This window comes from Camelus ferus, chromosome X (assembly GCF_009834535.1).
Source record: "Camelus ferus isolate YT-003-E chromosome X, BCGSAC_Cfer_1.0, whole genome shotgun sequence".
Lineage (NCBI taxonomy): Eukaryota > Metazoa > Chordata > Mammalia > Artiodactyla > Camelidae > Camelus > Camelus ferus.
In genome coordinates this window covers 80,004,488-80,025,622 of record NC_045732.1, presented here as the reverse complement: position 1 = coordinate 80,025,622, position 21,135 = coordinate 80,004,488, and the positions used below count along the sequence as shown (strand labels likewise).

General features: G+C 54.0%; 2 protein-coding genes across 6 annotated transcripts; both read left to right on the top strand.

Annotated features, from left to right (window-relative positions):
- The first annotated feature begins 5,797 nt into the window (after positions 1–5,797).
- On the top strand, positions 5,798–8,694 carry LOC116661922 (melanoma-associated antigen 8-like). 4 transcript variants are annotated; one of them, XM_032474791.1, is made up of 4 exons: positions 5,798–5,905; positions 7,205–7,287; positions 7,385–7,508; positions 7,583–8,694. In XM_032474791.1, exons 1-4 carry the CDS (start codon positions 5,855–5,857, stop codon positions 8,459–8,461), a joined length of 1,137 nt encoding a protein of 378 aa, XP_032330682.1. In that variant the 5' UTR covers positions 5,798–5,854; the 3' UTR covers positions 8,462–8,694. The 4 variants fall into 4 exon arrangements, with proteins under 4 accessions (XP_032330682.1, XP_032330683.1, XP_032330681.1 ...); XM_032474792.1 differs by having other exon boundaries at positions 5,854–5,991; XM_032474790.1 differs by lacking the exon at positions 5,798–5,905 and adding an exon at positions 6,042–6,243.
- A 7,198-nt stretch (positions 8,695–15,892) lies between these two features.
- Positions 15,893–21,135, top strand: LOC116661923 (melanoma-associated antigen 8-like). 2 transcript variants are annotated; one of them, XM_032474799.1, is made up of 4 exons: positions 15,893–15,914; positions 19,252–19,334; positions 19,486–19,554; positions 19,629–21,135. In XM_032474799.1, exon 4 carries the CDS (start codon positions 19,690–19,692, stop codon positions 20,695–20,697), a length of 1,008 nt encoding a protein of 335 aa, XP_032330690.1. In that variant the 5' UTR covers positions 15,893–15,914; positions 19,252–19,334; positions 19,486–19,554; positions 19,629–19,689; the 3' UTR covers positions 20,698–21,135. The 2 variants fall into 2 exon arrangements, with proteins under 2 accessions (XP_032330690.1, XP_032330689.1); XM_032474798.1 differs by lacking the exon at positions 15,893–15,914 and adding an exon at positions 17,556–18,236 and having other exon boundaries at positions 19,252–19,554.

Genomic DNA, 21,135 nt, shown 5'->3' with positions numbered 1-21,135 from the left:
GGGATCTGTGGGGCCCCTTCGGTCCTCCCTCAGCGTCCTCAGCTTGAGCCCCGGCAGGTCCTGGGACGCCCCCTTGTTGACCCGAGCCCACACCCTCACACCAAGGCCCTTACTGCCCTGAGACCCCCAGGGGAGCCTCTGGACTCACATCAGGCCACCAGGCCCAGGGCTTCCCAGGACTGTGGCACGCCAGGGGCTGAGATGGATTCCATGGGTTCCCTCAGCCCTCCCTCTGCTCCTCACCTGGGCTCCCGGCTGGGCCTGGGTGCCTCCCTCTGCCCACCTGAGCTTGGTCCCCTTGGACTCGGACCCTCCAGAGCCAGGACACCAGAGAGGGAAGCGGGGATGAGGGGGTGGGGATCTGATCCTTGCAACCCTGCCTTGGGTCTCCCAGGGGTGACCGCAGAACCGACCTGGATGCCTGCAAACCGAGTCCCCACACACGGTTCTACCTTGACTCCTGGCAACGCTGGGCTCCTTCCCTCTGCAGACCTGAAGCCGGCCTCCCTCACCCAGGCCCTCACCTCTCTCACCTCCCAAGGGTGGGGCATCAGTGCCCGTCACATCTGGACCCTGAGCCCAGGGGTTTCCGAGGGCTGTCGGGGGGGGCCGGAGGTGGATTCCCTGCGGGCCTCAGTCTCCTGTGTCCTCACCTTGACTCCTGACAGGACTTGGGATTCGCCCTCTGCCCTCCTGAGAGTGTGTCTCTCACACCCAGCCTCTGACTCCCCGAGTTCGCTGAGGAAGTGGGGGCCGGGGACTGCTCAGCCTGACAGCCCCGTCCGGGGGCCCCCAGGATTCCCGCACGGGGCCGATTTGCATTCTTAGGGTCCCTGTGTTGTCGGGTGGTTGGACCCCTCTGTCCTTACCCTGGAGGGCCCTCACCCACCCTCGCACACAAAGGCTGCAGTCCCAGCAAAGATGCTGGAGGGGACCTGCCTCCTGGTGACCGTGAAGGGGCAGAGAGCAACACACCTTCCCTCGGCGACTCGCTGACAACCAGCCTGACCTCGGGGACGGTCTGTTCGAAAGACTTACCTTTTCCTGAAGAGGCTGAGCAGTGGCAGGGGAGCTGCGGATCCCTTGCGTTGATGACTAGATAATAGTATCTGTTCCAGAGCCGTGACTTTCACTTGTCAATTCTCATCCATAGTAAGAACCACAATTCTCATCTGCACCTACTGTGCGTGTATCTGTATCACATGTCTAGACTGTATGTGCTTAAGTACACGTACATCCACACACCGCACACATGGACCAAACATGCCACGTGTGCCGCATGTGGAAACCTGGGCCGTCCCCAGACACAGGTGCCTGCCCAGGGCCCTGAGGCGCGGATCCCCGCCCCCTTGCGGGAGCCCTGAGAGCCCACCGGACCCAAGGGCACCATGCTTTGAACTACAGGCCTGCCGCCTGCCTGACACCCCATGTGCCCAGGGCAGTGAGCCTGCAGGAGAACGTGGGCCCCCCAGTCAGCTGGGAGAGAAGCCGAGCAGAGTGGGCAGGAGGAAGTGGGAGCAGGGCCCCAGCCCGAACAGAAGAGCAGACTTCAGAGGGCCGAGCCTTTACCCCCACATCCAGGAGCCTTCTCCATCCTCACACCCTCTCTCCTAGACCCAGACCCGCCTCCTGGGGCCCCGTCTCCATTTCAGGATGGATGGTGATCCCGCGGGGCTGGGACAGGCCACGTGGGCAGAATCCGGTGTCAGGCTCTCCTGAGCACCGATGCCTGGCTTCCCTGTGTTCTCAGCTACGTGGCATGAGGCACCAGGTGGTAGGACAGCGTGCAGGACAGCCGGGGCCCCCGTGAGTGTTGGCGAGTCGGCTCAGACCAGTGGGGCACAGGGCTTTCGACCCACACAAAGCTCAGACTGAATGTGTGTCCTGCGGCCGCTAAGCTGAGCCAGTCATGGAAACCGTCTGTGCCTCGATTTCTGCCCGTCAAATGGGCATAGTAGTCGTACCCGTTGAAAGCACCGGTGCGAGTTTATACACGATGCGACCTGTCTCTACAATGTCTGGGCCAAGGACGTGGACAGTAGATGCAGCTGTTGTCACTGTGCGTGTACGATGTGCCTTCCCCACACTGTGGGGCTTCTGAACCAGTGTGTATCCTCCCGGTCCACTGACTCAGGTGGGTTTCCTCTTCTCACCGGCACTCTGTTATTGGGGATGGGACCCCTCGCGTGCCAGAAGTGCTTAGACATGACATAGCTTGTTCTAGACCCAGCATGGGTGACGCTCAGGGGCCCTGGACCAGCGCAGGGGAATGGACTGTGCTGAGGGGCTTGGCCCTGGGGAGGAGGCATCAGGACCTCTGCACGTGCTCCGTCCTGATCCACACAGCCCACCACAGAGCTCTGTGAGCGAGGGTGTTCTGGGACTCTCTGAGTGTGAGGGAAAGTTTCTGCCGTGGGCCTTTCCCCTGGCCCCCCGAGGAAACGTTTCCTCACCCAGAGCCACATTCCAAGTTCTCCCGGTCACAGCTCGGACTTGGAGGATGTGCCCGCCACGTGGTTGCTTCAGAAGCGTTTGGGCTCACACACGGTCTCTGAAGGTGGGAACCAATCTGAGTTACCTAGAGCCATCCTAAAGTTCTTTTCCTCTGAACTTTCCAGTTTCCTCTTCTGCTTTTCCTCCTAGAAAGAGGACTAGGAATGATGTCCAGAGGACAAAATCTTGCGCACACACAGCGTGACTGAAGCTGCCTCCTGATGCTTTGGGCAGGATTCTCCAAATCTTTAGCTTGACTGTGCCTTTCCCAGCTTGATACCTAGTGATCAACAGGTGTGAGGAGTCACTTGATGATCACACACACACACACACACACACACACACACATCGTAACTAGACACGTATTGCAATTGGGAAAATCTGGTACAGTGACAACACCAAATGCTGGGGAGGATTTGGAGCAGCAGGAACTCCCATTCATTGCTGGTGGGAATACAAGATGGTACAGTTACATTGGAACAGCTTGGCAGGATCTTATAAAAGTAAACAAACTCTTACTGTATGATCCAGAAACCATATGGGTATTTACCCAAAGAAGTTGAAAACTTGTGTCCGCACAGAAACCTACACGTGGATGTTTATAGCAGCTTTACTTAGAATTGCCAAACTATAGATGCAAACAAGAGGTCCTTAAGTCGGTGAATAAATACACTTTGGTATGTGCAGGAAATGGAGTATCACCCAGTGCAAAAAAGAAATGAGTTATCAAGCAAGGAATAGACATGAAGAACCTTCGATGCAATTACAAACTGAGTGATTCTGAAAAGGCAACATACGGTATTATTTCAACTATGTGACATTCTGTGAAGGCAAAATGATGGAGACGCTAAGAAGATGAGTGTCTGCAGGCGCTGTGGGGAGAGGAATGAATAGGCGCTGTACAGCAGAGGGTGGTTAGTGACGTGAAATAGTCTGCATGATACCCCAGTGATGAGGGCATGTCATACACGTTTGCCCAAACCCAGGGAAGGTGCAGCACCAAGAGTGAACCCCAAGGGAAACTCTAATTTCTAGGTGACAGCGTAGGTCCATCAATTCTGACACATGGACGACTCTGGTGGGTTGCTGATAAGGAGGCAGGCTACGTAGGTGTGGGGGCGGGAAGTAAATGGGAAATCTCTGTACCTTCTCTTTGTTGTTCTGTGCACCTAAAGGTGCTATAAAAATAAAGACTTTAAAATAACACACGGTATGAACAACGCTAGGTGAACAACAAAACGTGAGGACACCCGAGGGGAAGACTGCTGACTGGGGAGCTGACTCGTCCGTTGCGGGGTGGGGGTGGGGGGCAGCAGGGAGTGGGGGAGGGGCTGTGGGCCGCACAGACGCAGAGGGCAGGACAGGTAGGAGAGAAGATCTCCCGCTTCTGAGCGGTTTCGTGCCTACAGCTGGGGCAGGGCCCCGGACACACGTGCCTCAGCCCTGGGGCTCTACCAGGACAGCAAGAAAGATGGGTCAGCTGAGGCATTTCCCTCCTGAGTCTCTGCTAATACCCACCTGACATCAAACCTGCGTGAGGACTGGCCTGTGCAAAACACATCACTTAAACAGAACGTAAGGGAGAGACGGACAATAAGGTGGCGGTACCAGAGCACCTCACACGTGGTTATAGCAGGCACACTTTTGCGCCTTGGGTATGTATACCGTCTGCACGTACATACGAGCCCTCGTAAAATATAAACACGCACCGAGATACACGCGCTAGTACGTACACAGGTGGTGCGTGGACGTACGTGTACATAAGCACACACAGCCTGCACACGTGTCATACATACACGCACAGTAGGTGCAGATGAGAAATGTAGTTCTTACTATGCATGAGAATTAACAAGTGAAAGTCACGGCTCTGGAACAGGTACTATTACCTAGTCATCAACGCAAGGGATCCGCAACTCCCCTGCCACTGCTCAGCCTCTTCAGGAAAAGGTAAGTCTTTCGAACAGACCGTCTCCGAAGTCAGGCTGGCTGGCGAGGAGCCCCCGAGGGAAGGTGTGTTGCTCTCTGCCCCTTCACGGTCACCAGGAGGCAGGTCCCCTCCAGCATCTTTGCTGGGACTGCAGCCTTTGTGTGCGAGGGTGGCTGAGGACCTTCCTGGATGAGGACAAAGGGGTCCAACCACCCCGCAACAGAGGGACCCTAAGAACGCAAATCGGCCCCGCGCGGGAATCCTGGGGGCCCCCGGACGGGGCTGTCAGGCTGAGCAGTCCCCGGCCCCCACCTCCTCAGCGAACTCGGGGAGTCAGAGGCTGGGTCTGAGAGACGCAGTCTCAGGAGGGCAGAGGGTGGCTCCCAGATCCTGTCAGGAGTCCAGGTGAGGACACAGGAGCCTGAGGACCCCAGGGAATCCACCTCCGGCACCCCCACCCGCCCCCGACAGCCCTGGGAGACTCCAGGGCAGTGGGTCCGGATGTCACGTGCACTGATGCCCCACCCTTGCGAGGTGAGAGAGGTGAGCGCCTGGGTGAGGGAGGCCGGCTTCAGGTCTGCACTGGGAAGGAGCCCAGCGCTGCCAGGAGTCAAGGTAAAACCGTGTGAGGGGACTTGGGGGGCGGGGGCAGGCATCCAGGTCGGTTTTGCGGTCACCCCTGGGAGACCCCAGGCAGGGTTGCGAGGATCAGATCCCCACCCCCTCATCCCCACTCCCCTCTCGGGGGTCCTGCCTGGGGAGGGTCTGAGTACAATGGGATCAAACTCAGGTGGGCAGAGGGAGGGGCCCAGGCCCAGCCTGGAGCCCAGGTGGGGAGCAGAGGGAGGGCTGCGGGATCCCCGGGGAATCCATCTCAGCCCCTGGCGTCCACAGTCCTGGGAAGCCCTGGGCCTGTTGGCCTGATGTGCGTCCACAGACTCCCCTGGGGGTGTCAGGGCAGTGAGGGCCTTGGTGTGAGGGTGTGGGCTCGGGTCAACAAGGGGGCGTCCCAGGACCCGCCAGGGCTGAAGCTGAGGACGCTGAGGGAGGACAGAAGGGGCCCCACAGATCCCCGCCCCTGCTGTCAGCCCTGGGAGGGCCTGGGTGGGATGAGCACTCGTGGGGTCCTGACTTCCTGACATCCGGGTCTCGGAGGGACTGGGGTCCTGGGATGAGGGGCGGGGCCTCGGGTGGTCCAAGGGGAGGCCAGTGCTGCCTGAGTGAAAGTGAGGACCCTGAGGGAGAACAGGGGATCCCGCACCCCGGGACAGTGTTGGTCCTTGGAGACCTTAGGGCAGGGTGACCAGCGGCGGCATTTCCTGACATCCGGGTCTCACAGGGTCTGGGGTCCTGGGATGAGGGGTGGGGCTTCGAGGGTTCCAAGGGGAGGCTACATACCGCCTGAGTCAAAGTGAGGACCCCGAGGGAGAACGGATGGATCCTGCACCCCGGGACAGCGTTGGACCTTGGAGGCCTTGGGGCAGGGTGACCACCGGTGGCATTTCCTGACATCCGGGTCTCAGAGGGACTAGGGTCCTGATATGACGGGCGGGGCCTCGGGTTGCCAGAAGGTAGACCACATGCTGCCTGAGTCAAAGTGAGGACCCTGAGGGAGGAAGGAAGGGCCCCGGAACCCAGAAAACAGACCATCCACAGACAGGGAACCTTACTATCAGCTGCCCGGAGGCCCGAGGGCAGGACAGGCCCACGTGTCGTGTCATGACTGCGGCACCCTGGTCTCAGAGAGACCGGGGACTTTGTGTGAGATGGGGGGACCCTCAGATATTCAGAGGAGAGAATCCGATGTCCCACTGGGAGTGAAGGTGACGACTGCGAGCGAGCAGTGAGGGACCCTGGACCCTAAAACATAATGAGTCCTGGGAAGCCATAGGTCGGAATAACCAGAGGCGGCATTTCCTGACATCCGGGTCTCACAGGGACTGGGGTCCTGGGATGAGGGGCGGGGCCACGGGTGGGCAGAGGGGAGACGACATGCCGCCTGAGTGACGACGCTGAGGGAGAACTGAGGGGACCCGGGATCCAGAAGATAGGCCACCCCACAGAAAGGCGCCCTTGCTATCAGCTGTCCGGAGGCCCGAGGGGAGGACAGGCCCACGAGGTTTGTCCTGACTTCCGCATCCGGGTCTCAGAGAGACTGGGGACATAGAGAAAGGGAGGCGGGGGGCTCAGGTCTGCGGAGGAGAGAATCTCAGGGCCGCCTGGGAGTGAAGGTGACGACCGCGAGTTAGCACTCAGGGACCCTGCACCCCAGAAGAGAGTCAGTCCTGGGAGGCCATAGGGCGGGAGGACCTCAGGCAGCAGTTCCTGAAATGCGGGTCTCAGAGGGACTGGCGTCCTGGTATGACGGGCGGGGCCTCAGGTGGGCTGAGAGGGGAATCTCAACTCCTGCCAAGAGTCAAGGTGAGGACCCCGAGGGAGGAGTGAGGGGACCCGAGACCCCAGAACAGGGGGACGCAACCGATCCTGCCCCTGCTGGCAGCCCTGGGAGGCCCCCAGGCAGGATGAGCACACGTGGTGCGTCCTGACTTCCGCATCCAGGTCTCAGAGAGACCTCGGACTGATTATAAGGAGGGCCCCTCAGGTGGTTGGAGAGCCGAATCCCAGGTCCCGCTTGGAGTCACGGTGAGGACCCTGAGCTAGCGCGGAGAGGGCCTCCCGTGCTAGAAGAGTGGGAACCTGCCAGAGCCCAGGCCTCCCGCCACCACGCGGGTCCAGGGCTGTACCACAGTGTAGACCCGAGGTCTCCCCTCCTTTCTCTTCCAGGGTCTCCAGACACCGGGATGTGAAAGCCTAGGTCTGAGACACGTGTCCTCGGGTCACAGAGCACAGGAGGCCGGCAGTGCCGGGTGAGGTGTGGGCCCTGAGTGTGTACCCGGGGGCTCCCGGAACAGACGGGAACCCACAAGGCCAACGTCCACTCCACACACCCCCTGTCGCCCCCAGAACCTCGGGCTGGTGCCGGCAGCACCCTGAGGAGTTGCCTCACTTCCCCCGTCAGGTTCACAGACGACCGTCCACCAGGAGGAGAGCCCCTGTGAGGCCGAGGGCACCCCTGAAGAGGAGACCTGTAAGTCGCCTTTGTCAGAGCCCCTCAGGGTGGGTTTCTCAGCCCAGCCTGCTGACACACCCTCTCTCCCCCAGGCCCTTGGGTCTCCATTTGTCACCCCTTCCCTCGCTCCTCTCGGCTGCCCGACACCACTCATCGTGCCCCCCGTTGAGATGAGTGAGCTCCGCAAGGCTGCGGAAGACCTTCAGGACCCCAGAGACTCCCGGGGCCTCATGGATGTTCAGCAGATGGAGGCTGAGCAGGAGGGGGGCGCATCCCCCTGGTCCTCCTCCTCCTCAGTCTCCTCTTCCTACTCTGCCTGTGCCGTGTCCCTGCTCCATGATGCACAGCCTTCGATGGTGACTGACCTGGTGGGCTTCCTGCTCCTCAAGTATCACAGGAAGCAGCCGACCACCAGGGCAGAAATGCTGAGTATCTTCCTCAGAGAATACCAGCACCACTTCCCTGCGGTCTTCAGCCAGGCCTCTGAGTACATGCAGCTGGTCTTTGGGGTGGATGTGAAGGAGGTGGATCCCGGGGGCCACTGGTATGTCCTGGTCCCCACCCTGGGCCTCACCTGTGATGGGATGCTGGGCGATGGGCAGAGCATGCCCAAGAACGGCCTCCTGGTGATGCTCCTTTGCATGATCCACCTGGAGGGAGAGCGCCTCCCTGAGGAGGAGGTGTGGGGAGCACTGAGCAAGCTGGGGCTGCGTGCTGGGAGGGAGCACTTCATCTACGGGGAGCCCAGGGAGCTCATCACCAAAGCGTGGGTGCAGGAGGGGTACCTGGAGTACCGGCAGGTGGCCAACAGCGATCCCGCTCGCTTCGAGTTCCTGTGGGGCCCCCGGGCCCACGCGGAGATCAGCAAGTTGCAAGTCCTGGAGCATGTACACAGGGCCAGTAGACGGGGTCCCAGTTCCTTCCCATCCCTGTCAGATGAGGCTGCTAGCGATGAGGAAGAGGAGGCCTGAGCCAGACTTGCAGCCGGGCTCCTCCAGGCCCCTGTCCAGCAGCTTCTCCTGCCGGGCAGGAAGGGAGTCCATCCTTCACTCTGTGTTTGCAGAGCGAGCAGTCAGCCTTGGAAGGAGTGAGGGCCCGGGCCAGCTCGGGGGGCACGGCGTACAGCATCTCTGGGCTCCTCCCGTCCTTTATGGTGACGTGGAAATTGATCTTTGTTTCCTGTAGGTGTTTTTCAGTGCTGTTCCTATTAATAGAAGATTTAATAAGCTTCAGTATCTAACTTTGTGAATGACATTGATCACAACGTGTGTGTGCTTATCCAGTTCAAACACAACAGTTTTCCTCTTCTGTAAAGGAGACTGAAATCTGTCTCTCTTTTTTTTTTTTTTCTGTCATCCTGGATGACATAATATGGAATTGCAATTCGAATTGTTCGGGAAATGTGAGAGTAATTAGCAATAATATAGATGAGGGAAGATTTAGAACAATAAAAGTAAAAATATTAACTCGCTTCTTATCCCTTCTTGTTTGTCATTTTATACGTGTAATATCCCTATGTTTAATTGGATTTCCACGGGTTATTTAAGAAAGTAGGAGAAAATCAGTCTGAATCAATAGGATCCCCGCTCACCGTCTCACTTCATCCGCACACATTCACCGAGCCTCTGCTCTTCTCTTTGGGAAGCTGGGGTTGGGGGCGGGGGTCCTTCTGTGGGAGGTGATGGTAATGAAGCTGGGTGGTGGCGGCAGGCAGACGTGCAGACGGCACTTTTAGTGGTGAGAGGAACGTGTCAGGTGGGAGGTTGCTGTGAGCAGTCCCTCTGGGATCGTGGATACATCTCCTGGGCGAGGGGGGAAGGTGCACTTTGTTCAGGGATGCTTAGAGACCTGGTTATCCTGCCTGAGCTGCTAGGACACTCAGAATGCTCCAACTGCAGGGAGGAGTGGCGTTTGACGTGGCTCACAGTGTACTCCGTCCTGGCATATATAGTTGAAGAGGTTTGGTAACCGCCCCAAACTTGGGGTAGGATTTACTGGGGTGTGTTCTTGGAAACGGTCTGCTGGACACTTACACTGATGGGTCAGCTCCCCTCGATGGTCAGACTCCAAAGCCATAGGTGCGGAATGGTCCTGGAATTCGCAGGGAGGGAACGCCCGCCGAGGCTGAATACAAAACAGCTCAGAATCCTCCTCGGAGATGAAAGATGGTTCTTGGTGGGTATTCTAGCCTGATTTGTAAAGAGAAACTAGTTAACCATCCTTCCTCTGTGTCTAGTCTGCTGCCTGCCGCACAGGAAGGTCCTGGCTTTCAGGGTCCCTGATGCCACCTGAGCAGGTGCTCGGGCACTTCCGGTCCCGTGGAGGGCTGCTGAGTTTCCGAGGCTGAGCCTGTGTCCTGGCTTCAGGGCCAGAGAGCACGTTGCCAGCCCGCCGGCCTTGTGGGCGTTACTGCAGAGGGCAGGGCAGGAACGTGCTGTGGAGTAAGCCAGAAAGAGAAAGAAAAATACCATATGAGGTTGCTCGTATATGGAATCTAAAAAAAGAACATAAATTCAAAACAGAAACAGACTCATAGACATAGAATACATACTTGTGGTTGCCAAGGGGGCGGGGGGTGGGAAGGGACAGACTGGGATTTCAAAATTTGTAGATCTTGACAGGCATATATAGCATAGATAAACAAGATTATACTGTATAGCGCAGGGAAATATATGCAAGATCTTGTGGCAGCTCACAGCGAAAAAAAAATGTGACAATGAATATATGTGTGTTCATGTATAACTGAAAAATTGTGCTCTACACTGGAATTTGACACAATATTGTAAAATGACTAGAACTCAATAAAAAATATGGAAAAATTCCCAAACAATTAACAAAAGGACAATAAGAATCTACTGATTGATAACCTCTTTAATTGTGCAAGAACTAAATACTCCAATCATAGACATAGACTGGCTGAATGGCTACAAAAGAAGGCTCATGTATATATGCTGCCTACAAGAGGCTCAACTGAGATCTAAAGACATACATAGATTAAAAGTGAGGGGATTGAAAATGTTATTCCATGCAAATGGAAATAAAAACTAAGCCAGGGTAGCAATACTTGTATCAGACAAAACAGAATTTAAAACAAAGACTGTAACAAGACACAAAGAATTACAAAGTGATGAAGGGATCCATCCAAAAAGAAGATATAACATTATAAGTATATGTGCACCCAACACAGGAGCACCTAAATACAGAAAGCAATTATTAACAGACATGAAGAGAAAAATCGGCAGTAACACAATAATGGTAGGAGACTGGAACACCCCACTTCTATGAATGAATCGATCATCCAGACAAAAAAATCCATGTGGAAACACTGGCCTTAATGACACTTCAGACCTGATGGACTTTATATATCTATGTTATAAATAACTGTATGTGTATTTACACACACACACACACACACACACAGAGACACAGACACACAGACACACACACACACACACACACACACACTTCATCCCAAAGCAGCAGAATAGATATTCTTTCAAAGTGTGCATGGAACATTCCCAGGATACATTACAAGCTAGATCACAAAAAAAGTCTCAGCAAACTTAAGAAGATTGAAATCACATCAAGCAACTTTTCCCATCACAGTTCTTTGAGACTAGAAGTCATATACAAATAAACCCCTGCAAAACCCACAGACTGGTGGACGCTAAACAATATGCTATTGAACAGCCAGTGGGTCACTGAAGAAATCAGAGAGGAAATCAAAAATACCTGGAGGTAAATGAAAATGAAAACACAACCATCCAAAATCTATGGGACTGTAAGAGCAGACGCAGCTTTTGCAAGCATGTTCATAACAATGCACTTCTAAGGTAGATGGGTTAATGAAGTTGCCATCTGCTGTAACTTGCAGTGTGGAGAGTGAAAGATTTCGAACCTTTGAGTGACTTTTTTCTATTCTCTGATAGACATCTCTGGTGTATACTGGGCAAGACATAGATTGTCAGAAATCGTTAGAGTCTGGGGCACTTTTGTCTTACTGAGAAATAATTGACATACCTTACCATCACCCTTCTAAAGTGTACAGTTCAGAGCGGCTTTTAGGAACTGCACACATTTTTGTATCCATCACTGCTATCTAATTCCAGAACATTTTCATCATTCCGATTTGACTCTATAAATTTTACAAAAATCTTAGAGAACCAAAATCACAAAGATTTTCTCTTATGGTTTCTTCTATAAGCATTCTAGTTTTCATCCATACAGTTAAGCCTATCTTCATTTTTGAGGTGTGGGTTGAGATCTCTGGTTTTTGTTTCTCAGTGTTTTACACACACACACACACACACACACACACACACACATACGTACACACACATCTCAGACACACACACACACAGACACACATACATGTCCAATTATTCTAGCATAATTGGATTGCTTTGCAACTTTTGTTAGGTCTATTCTGGACTTTCTGTTATGTTCATTTGGCCCATTTGACTGGCCCTTTGCTAATAACACTAGGGACTGGCCAAGTATGGCTAATAGTCCAAACTCCTTCTGCCACCTATTTCTGTAAGCAAAGTTCATATTGGAACACAGCAATGCCTCTTCATTTACACGTTACCTATGCCTGTTTCTGCACTACAACAGCAGAGTTGAATAGTTGCAACAGAAGCTATATGACACACAAAATCTACCAAAACCACATGAAAAGATTGCACCCCCTGTTATGTAGTAAAGTCTTGACATTAAATTGTGTGGGACCTTTGATACTGATACTCTCTTTTCATAGTTGTTTAGACTGTTCTAGTTCTTTGACTTTACATAAAGACGTTACTCATAATACATTTGGGAATCAGACATTTATATTTAGGAAAAAATCCTGCTGGAATTTAAAAAATATACTGTGGTAAAATTCATACAAAATTAACCCATTTAAAGTGAACACTTCAGTGGCATTTAGTTGTGCAACCAAGACATCTACCCATTTCCAAAACATTCCCATCACCCCAAATGGAAAATTCTTGCCCATTAAGCAGCTTCTCCCTGTCCCAAGCCCCTGGCAACTAGTAATCTAACTTCTGTCTCCATGGATTTCTCTAGTTTCAATATTTCGTACACATGGAATCATACAATATATGACCTTTTGTGTCTGCTTTATTTCACTTGGTATCATGTTTTTGAGGATATGACCATATCATAGCATATACCAGACTTCATTCCTTTTTATGGCTGGATATGATTCCACGGTACATATGTATCTATATACACATACATATACATACATACATACATACATATAGATAGATATATAGCTATAGCTATAGATATAGATACATGACACAATTTGTTTATTCATTCCTCCACTGATGGACTTTTGGGCTGTTTCCACTTCTTGGCTCTTGTGAAGAGTTGCAATGAGCATGCGTGTACACGTACTTGTTTGAGTATCTAGTTTCAAGCCTTTTTGGTAGATACCTAAGAATGGAATTAAGGGGTCATATGTTCATTTCTACGTTTAGCTTTTGAAGAACTACCAAACTGTTTTCTTCCTGCTGGGATTTTCCTTGTGATCGTGATGATTCTATAGAACAACGTGAGGATAATTAACATCGTGACAATATTGACTCATGATTCATGAAAACCACACATCTCTCTATTTATCTCTTTCTTGATGACTTTCATCAGTGTTTTGTGGTGTTCAGCATACATATCTCACACATATTTTGTTGGACTTATACTAAGGATTTCGTTCCACGTTTCTCAGTTCTTAGTTATAAGTGACATTGATCTTTTTTTCCAATTTTCAATTTTAAGAACAATGATAGTGTACAAAAATATATAATTAACATTTCTGTATTGTTCTCATGTCCAGTGACCTTGCTAAACGCACTTAGGAATTTTCTAGGCAGATGTTGATGTCATTTTCTAATAGGGACTGTTTTGTTTTTCCTTCTCCTATCTGTTTATCTTTTTTTTTCTTATACCTGCTTCATTACATTGGTCTAGACTTCCATGTCTTCTACGCCTCGAAAGAATTTGCTTAAGAATGTACACCCTGGGCTTTTGTAAGTCTTAGAAGGAAGTCATTCAGGCTTTTACTATTAAGTATGAGGTTAGCTGTAGGATTCGTTGTTTGTGTGTTTGTTTTGGTATTTGAATCAAGGCGTGAAAGCTGTATAAACATCCAGGCCAAAGTCACTCACACAGAAAAAGACCCAAATCAAATGAAAAACATAGTCAACATAGCAGTGAAATAAACAGACAGTCTGTCTTAGTCTGTTTGGGCTGCTGTGACAAATTATCATAGACTGCAGACCTTATAAAAGATAGGAATTTCTTTCTCACCGTCCTCGGGCTGGAAGTCCAAGTTCAGGGTGCCAGCATGGTTGGGTGAGGTCCCTCTTCAGGGTAATAGACTTTTCCTGGTATCTCCCGTGACAGAAAGGGTGAGGGACCTCTCTGAGTCCCTTTGATAAGGCACTAATCCCTTTCAGGAGGGTTCTTCCTTTGTGAAATTAATACTTCTCAAAGCTCAAAGGTCACACATCCTAGTACGATCACATCAGGCGTTAGAATTTTAGCATATGAATTCAGAGGGACATAAGACAGACCAGAGCACAGGCTGTGTTCAAGACGTGAACACTGAACATTATAAAAATACTTCCATGTGTAAATCCCTGTGTTAACAAATCCGCAGAGAAAAAAAGTTTTGATCAGGTCAACGGAGACAGAAAAGCCTTTGAAAGATATTCAGCACAAGTTCATGGTAGGAACTTTAGCAAGGTAAGATTGGAAGGTAAATTTCCTTTCCTACAGTTGGCAGCAAGCATACAGAAATGTGAAATGTTAGAAGCATTCTTGTCATGAACAGGTCCTAAAAAGATGTGATCACCTCCGATTTCTGAAGCTGCCCTGAAACGGAAAGCCAGAGCTATGGATATCAAAATAAATAAGAAATACATATATTGAAAAGAAAGAATGAATGTTCCTCGTCACAACATGATGACGTATCTAAGCAGATTCAAAGGAATGGGCCCATGGAAGAGTCAAATGAATATGAGGTTTCAGAGGAATAGTGGATGGAAGATCACCACAGCAAAACCAAGAGCCTTGCCATACAAAAGCAATGACTATTTAGAACATGTAACAGAAAAATACCTCAATTTATAACTGCAATAAAAGTTAAATGTTACCTAAAAAGAAGCCTAACAAATATGTATACAAGGTCTTGACGGAGGCGTTATACAAGTTTCCTGGTAGATTCAGGCTGAAGAGCTCCCCAAAAGAGCAGTATGCCATATCCACTGATGGGGAATAAACTGTTGTGACCGTATCAATTCCCCTTTTTCTTTTCTTTCTCTTTCTCTCTTTCTTTTCTTCTTTCTGTCTTTTTCCCCCCACAGATTTAGTGCTATAAGTTTATCTGCCAAGATGACAGTCAATCTTGAGATTTTGTCTTCCGTTTCCAAAATCAACCCCGGAAAAAATTACACGGGAGAATGAAATTAAGTGTGTGTGTGTGTGTGTGTGTGTCTGTGTGTGTGTGTGTGTGTGTGTGTGTGTGTCTGTGTGTGTTGGATAAAAGCAGATGGCAGGATGGGTAAGAGGAAAAGTTTAAACTTCTACCCTTGTTTCACTGTGAAAATTGGGAGAGAGCTCAGCATCTCTGGCCACAGAGGCCAGAAGCCATGGGGAAATATCAGGGCAGTGTGAAGGATGGGATGATTAAGGGCAGCGGAATTTGTGCTAATAACCACCTGAAATCACCTTAGTGGATGAGGCCTGTCCTTTTCAAAATTGACCATTTAAATAGCAGAGGAAGTCTGGACAAGAAACAAGAGTATGGAGCATCGGAGTGAATCAGGCAGCCTAAGAGTGGCTATGCTTTCCGGAAACTTGGTGAGATGTAAAATGTATTTCTGACTCTGAATGAGGCTTCAGAGAATGAAAATCAGTGCTCTGAACTATGAAATGTTAGATAACCTCGAAAGAGCAGGACGTCCCCAAGTCCGGCTGCTCAGCCGCTGCCTTTTAGAGGGAAACGTTTCCGAAGTCTGGCTGGCTGGTGCTTCTTCTCTGACCCTCCGCGGCGGTCAGGGGCGCTGCAGCTCCCCACCCAGCATGGAGTCTAGGACTCAGAGTCATTTTCTGCAAGGGGTGCATCTGAGACACAAGCTCAGAGCTGACAGGGAGGGAGCCGGCCCAACCAGCATTTCATCAAGGACCCAGGAGCCAAGTTAGGAACTTCAGGAGCGAGTAATGGGGAGGGGCATCTTCCCCAGGGGGTCCGAGGAATCCAGCCTGGACCTGATTTCAGCCCTGGGAGACCCCGAGGCATGGCGTCTGGATGTGATGTGCCCTGACTTCTGCCTGGGAGGTCTGAGAAAGGTACGGGCCTGGGTCTGGGAGGAGGCTCCAGACTGGCACAGAGGAAGCCCAGCCCTACAGGGAGTCAAGGTAGGGGCCTGAGGGAGGACGAAGGCCCCACAGGATCCGTCTCCGCCCTAGGGGATCCTGGCCAGGCTTCTCGGGGGACTAGGAGGAGGAGGGCCTGGTTCTCAGGGAAGGCAATTCAAGTGGGCAGAGGTAGGGCCCAGGGCCTGATAGGACCCAAGGTGAGCATGCGGATGGAGAAATGAGGGCGTGGGGTGGGGTGACCCAGAGAAACCTGCCCTGCTGAAAGCCCTAGGAGGCACATGGCAGCGAGCCCTGACTTCCGCATCCGGGTCTCAGAGGGAGGGGGGACTTAATTTAGAGAGGGGGACCTCAAGGGGGCAGAGCGGAGACTCGCAAGTCCTGCCAGGAGTCAAGGTGAGCACTCTGAGGGAGGACTGCGGTGACCCTGGACCCCAGAACAGAGTCTGTCCTGGGAGGCCATAGGGTGGAATGACCACAGGCACATTTCCTGACGTCCGGGCTCTCAGAGGCACTGGGGACCTGGTATGAGGGGCGGGGCCTCAGGTGGGCAGAGGAGAGACTACAAGCCACCGGAGTCAAAGTGAGGACCCAAAGGGACGACTGCGGTGACCCTGGACCCCAGAACAGAGTCGGTCCCGGGAGGTCGTAGAGCGGGATCACCTCGGGCAGCGTTTCCTCACATCCGGGTCCGCGTCTCAGAGCGAGCGGGGACCTGGTATGAGGGGCGGGGCCTCGGGTGCGCTGAGGGCAGAAACCCAGTTCCTGGCGGGAGGCACAATGAGGAACCTCAGGGAGGACTGCCGAGACCCTGGACACCGGAAGAGAGGGGACCCCACGATTTCTACCTCGGCAGGCCCCGGCTGGACGAGCACATGGCAGCGTGCCGGGACTTCCGCATCCGGGCCTCGGAGGGACTGGGGCGCTGGTATGGGGGGCGAAGCCTCAGGTCGGGAATGCGGAGCTGAGGGCCTGTCAGGACAGTAAGCAAGGACTGTGAGGGAGGACTGCGGGACCCTGGACCTCAGAACAGAGTCGGTCCTGGAAGGTCATAGGGCGGGATCACCCCAGGCCGCATTTCCTGACATCAGGGTCTCAGAGAGACTGGGGTCCTGGTTTGAGGGGCGGGGCCTCAGGTGGGCCGAGGTGAGAATCCCAGTTCCTGCCAGGCATCAAAGTGGGGACCCGGAGGGAGGACTGAGGGGACCCTGGACCCCAGAAGAGAATCGGTCCTGGAAGGTCATAGGGCGGGATCACCCCAGGCCGCATTTCCTGACATCACGGTCTTGTCTCGGAGAGACGGGGGTCCTGGGATGAGGCGCGGGGCCTCAGGTGGGCAGAGGGGAGACCACATGCCGCCTGAGTCAAGGTGAGGACCCTGAGGGAAAACAGAGGGGACTCAGGGCCCCAGAAAAGAGGCCATCCCACATAAATGCGCCCCTACTTTCAGCCGTCCAGAGACCCCAGGGCAGAATGAGCCTGCTTAGAGGGTCCTGACTTCCGCTACCCGGTCTCAGAGAGACTGGGGACCGGGTGTAAGGGAAGAGGGGCGCTCAGGTCTGCGGAGGAGAGAATCTCAGGTCCCGCTGGGTGTGAAGGTGACGACAGCGAGGGAGCACTGAGGGACCCTGGACCCCAGAACAGAGTCAGTCCTGGGAGGCCATATGGCGGGATGCCCACAGGCGGCATTTCCTGACATCCGGGTCCGAGACTCAGAGGGACTGGGGTCCTTGTTGGAGGGGCGGGGCCTCAGGTCGGCCGAGGGGAAAATCCCAGGGCCGCCGGCAGTCAAGGTGAGGACCCCGAGGGAGGACTGAGGTGACCCTAGACCCCACAACGGAGTCTGTCCTGGGAGGCAGTAGGGTGGAATGACCACAGTCGCATTTCCCTGAACATCCCGTACTCAGAGAGACTGGGGACCTGGTATGAGGGGCGGGGCCTCAAGTGGGCTGAGCGGGGAATCCCGGTTCCTGGCGGGAGTCACAGTGAGGACCCTGAGGGAGGACTGAGGCCCAGGACTCCAGAAGAGAGGGGACCCCAAGATATCTACCCCAGCAGTCAGCCCTTGGAGGCCCCGGGCGGACGAGCACATGGCAGCGTGCCCTGACTTCCACAACTGGGCCTCAGAGGGACTGGGGACTGGGGACTGGGGCGCTGGTATGAGGAGCGAAGCCTCAGGTCGGAAATGCGAAGCTGAGGACCTGTCAGGACAGAACGCGAGGACTGTGAGGGAGGACTGCGGTAACCTTGGACCCTAGAACAGAGTCGGTCCTGGGACGTCATAGGTCGGGATCACCTTTGGCAGCATTTCTTGACATCCAGGCTTCAGAGAAACTGGACCAGATTTCAGGGGCGGGGCCTCAGGTGAGCTGAGGGGGGAATCCCAGTTCCTGCCGAGAGTCAAGGTGAGGTCGCGGAGGGAGGACTCAGGGGACCCTGGATCCCAGAAAAGAGTCAGTCCTGGGAGGTCATAGGGCAGGATGACCACAGGTGACATTTCCTGACATCCCAGTCTCTTAGAGAGTAGGGTCCTGGTATGAGGGGCGGGGCCTGCAGTGGGCAGAGGGGAGACTACATGCCGCCTGACTCAAATTGAGGTCCCTGAGGGAAGAGGGAGGGGACCCAAGACCCCAGAAAAGAGGCCATTCCACATAAATGTGCCCCTGCTGTCAGCCGTCTTGAGGGCCCAGGGCGGGATGAGCCCAATCGGAGTGTCCTGACTTCCGCAACTCGGTCAGAGAGACTCGGGACATAGTGTGAGGAGGGGTGGGGGAGGTCCTAGGTCTGTGGAAAAGAGAATCTGAGGTGCCAGTGGGAGTGAAGGAGACGACCGCGAGGGAGCACTGAGGGACCCTGGACCCCAGAACAGAGTCAGTCCTGGGAGGCCATAGGGCGGGATGACCTCAGGCAGCAGTTCCTGAAATGCGGGTCACAGAGGGACTGGCGTCCTGGTATGACGGGCGAGGCCTCAGGTGGGCTGAGAGGGGAATCCCAGGTCCTGCCAGGAGTCAAGGTGAGGACCCCGAGGGAGGAGTGAGGGGACCCGAGACCCCAGAACAGAGGGGATGCAAAACTGATCCTGCCCCTGCTGTCAGTCCTGGGAGGCCCCCAGGCAGGATGAGCACACGTGGTGTGTCCTGACTTACGCATCCAGGGCTGAGAGAGGCCGGGGACTTGCTATAAGGAGGGGCCCTCAGGTCCTTGGAGAGCAGAATCCCAGGTCGCGCTTGGAGTCAAGGTGAGGACCCTGAGCTAGCGCGGACAGAACCTCCCACCCTAGAAGAGTGGGAACCTGCCAGAGCCCAGGCCTCCTGCCAGCACGCGGGTCCAGGGCTGTACCACAGTGTAGACCCGAGGTCTCCCCTCCTTTCTCTTCCAGGGGCTCCAGACACCGGGAGGTGAAGGCCTAGGTCTGAGACACGTGTCCTCGGGTCACAGAGCACAGGAGGCCGGCAGTGCCGGGTGAGGTGTGGGCCCTGAGTGTGTACCCGGGGGCTCCCGGAACAGAGGGGACCCTACAAGGCCAACATCCACTCCACACACCCCCTGTCGCCCCCAGAACCTCAGGCTGTGCCGGCTGCACCCTGAGGAGTTGCCTCACTTCCCCCGTCAGGTTCACAGGCAACCGTCCACCAGGAGGAGAGCCCCTGTGAGGCCGAGGGCACCCCTGAAGAGGAGACCTGTAAGTCGCCTTTGTCAGAGCCCCTCAGGGTGGGTTTCTCAGCCCGAGCCACTGGCATTCCCTTTCTTCCCCAGGCCCGTGGGTCCCCATCTGTCATCCCTGCCTCCACTCCTGTCGGCGCGGACACCAGTCGTCATGCCTGGGGTTCAGATGAGTGACCTCCACCAGACTGAAGCCGACTTTCAGGACCCAAGAGAGGCTGAGGATGTGGTGGTTGCGCAGGAGATTGGGGCTGAGGAGGTGGCGGATGCATCCCCCATGTCTCCCTCATCCTCTTCCTCCTCCTCCCCCTCCCCCTCCTCCTCCGTCCTGTTCCTGGACACCCTGGAGGAGGTGGATGATTCTGGGACACCCAGTGCCCCGCAGAGCCCTCGGGGTGTCTGCTTCTTCCCCGCTGCTGACGACGCCGCCCCTCCATGGAGCCAGTCGGAAGACAGCACCTCCAGCAGCCAAGATGAGGAGAGGCCCAGCACCGGCCAGGACCCCGCAGATGCCGAGTCCTCACACCCAGACCCACTCCATTTGAAGGTGGCTGAACTGGTGAGCTTCCTGCTCCTGAAGTACCGCTCAAAGGAGCCGACCACAAAGGAAGACATGCTGAATGCGGTCCTCAGAGATGACCAGGACCACTTCCCTGTGATCTTGAGCCAAGCCTCTGAGTGTCTGCAGCTGGTCTTTGGGGTGGATGTGAAGGAGGTGGACCCCAGGGAGCACTCGTATGTCCTGGTCCCCACCCTGGGCCTCACCTGTGACGGGATGCTGGGCGATGGGCAGAGCATGCCCAAGAACGGCCTCCTGGTGATGCTCCTGGGTGTGATCCTCCTGGAGGGAGAGTGCGCCACTGAGGAGAAGATGTGGGAAGCACTGAGTGTCATGGGGGTGTATCCCGGGAGGGAGCACTGCATCTACGGGGAGCCCAGGGAGCTCATCACCAACGTGTGGGTGCGGGAGGAGTACGTGGAGTACCTGCAGGTGCCCAACAGCGATCCCCCTCGCTACGAGCTCCTGTGGGGGCCCCGGGCCCACGCGGAGACCAGCAAGCTGCAAGTCCTGGAGCATTTGCTCAGGGTCAATACAAGGAATCTCAGTTCCTTCCTGTCCCTGTCTGAAGAGGTGTTGAGTGATGAGGAAGAGTGGCCCTGAGCCAGGCTTGCAGCCGGGCTCCTTCCAGGCCCCTGTCCGGCAGCTTCTCCTGTCGGGCCGGAAGTGAGTCCATCCTTCACTGTGTGTTTGGAGAGCGAGCAGGCAGCCTCCTAAGGGGTGACAGCCTGGGCCAGTTGGGGGGACACGGTGTACAGCATCTCTGGGCTCCTCCCATCCCTTATGATGACATGGAAATTGATCTTTGTTTCCTGTAGAAATTTTTCAGTGGTGTTCCTTGTATCAGAAGATTTAATAAGCTTCACTATCTAACTTTGTCAATGACATTAATCACAATGTCTGTATCCTTATCCAGTTCAAACACAAGAGTTTTGCTGTTTTGTAAAACAAGTTGTAAATCTCCCATCTTATTGTGTCATCCTGAACAAGATAACATGGAATTAGAATTTGGGGGAGCAATGAGAAGAAAATGTAAGAATA

Bases quoted from the DNA above. Each gene is read 5' to 3' on its own strand.
- LOC116661922 (XM_032474789.1), top strand. From the start codon at position 6,782: ATGACGGGCGGGGCCTCAGGTGGGCTGAGAGGGGAATCTCAACTCCTG. The intron at 6,842-7,204 runs GTGAGGACCCCG...TTTCTCTTCCAG, and splicing joins AACTCCTGCCAAGAGTCAAG to GGTCTCCAGACACCGGGATG. The intron at 7,509-7,582 runs GTAAGTCGCCTT...TCTCTCCCCCAG, and splicing joins CACCCCTGAAGAGGAGACCT to GCCCTTGGGTCTCCATTTGT.
- LOC116661923 (XM_032474799.1), top strand. From the start codon at position 19,690: ATGCCTGGGGTTCAGATGAGTGACCTCCACCAGACTGAAGCCGACTTT.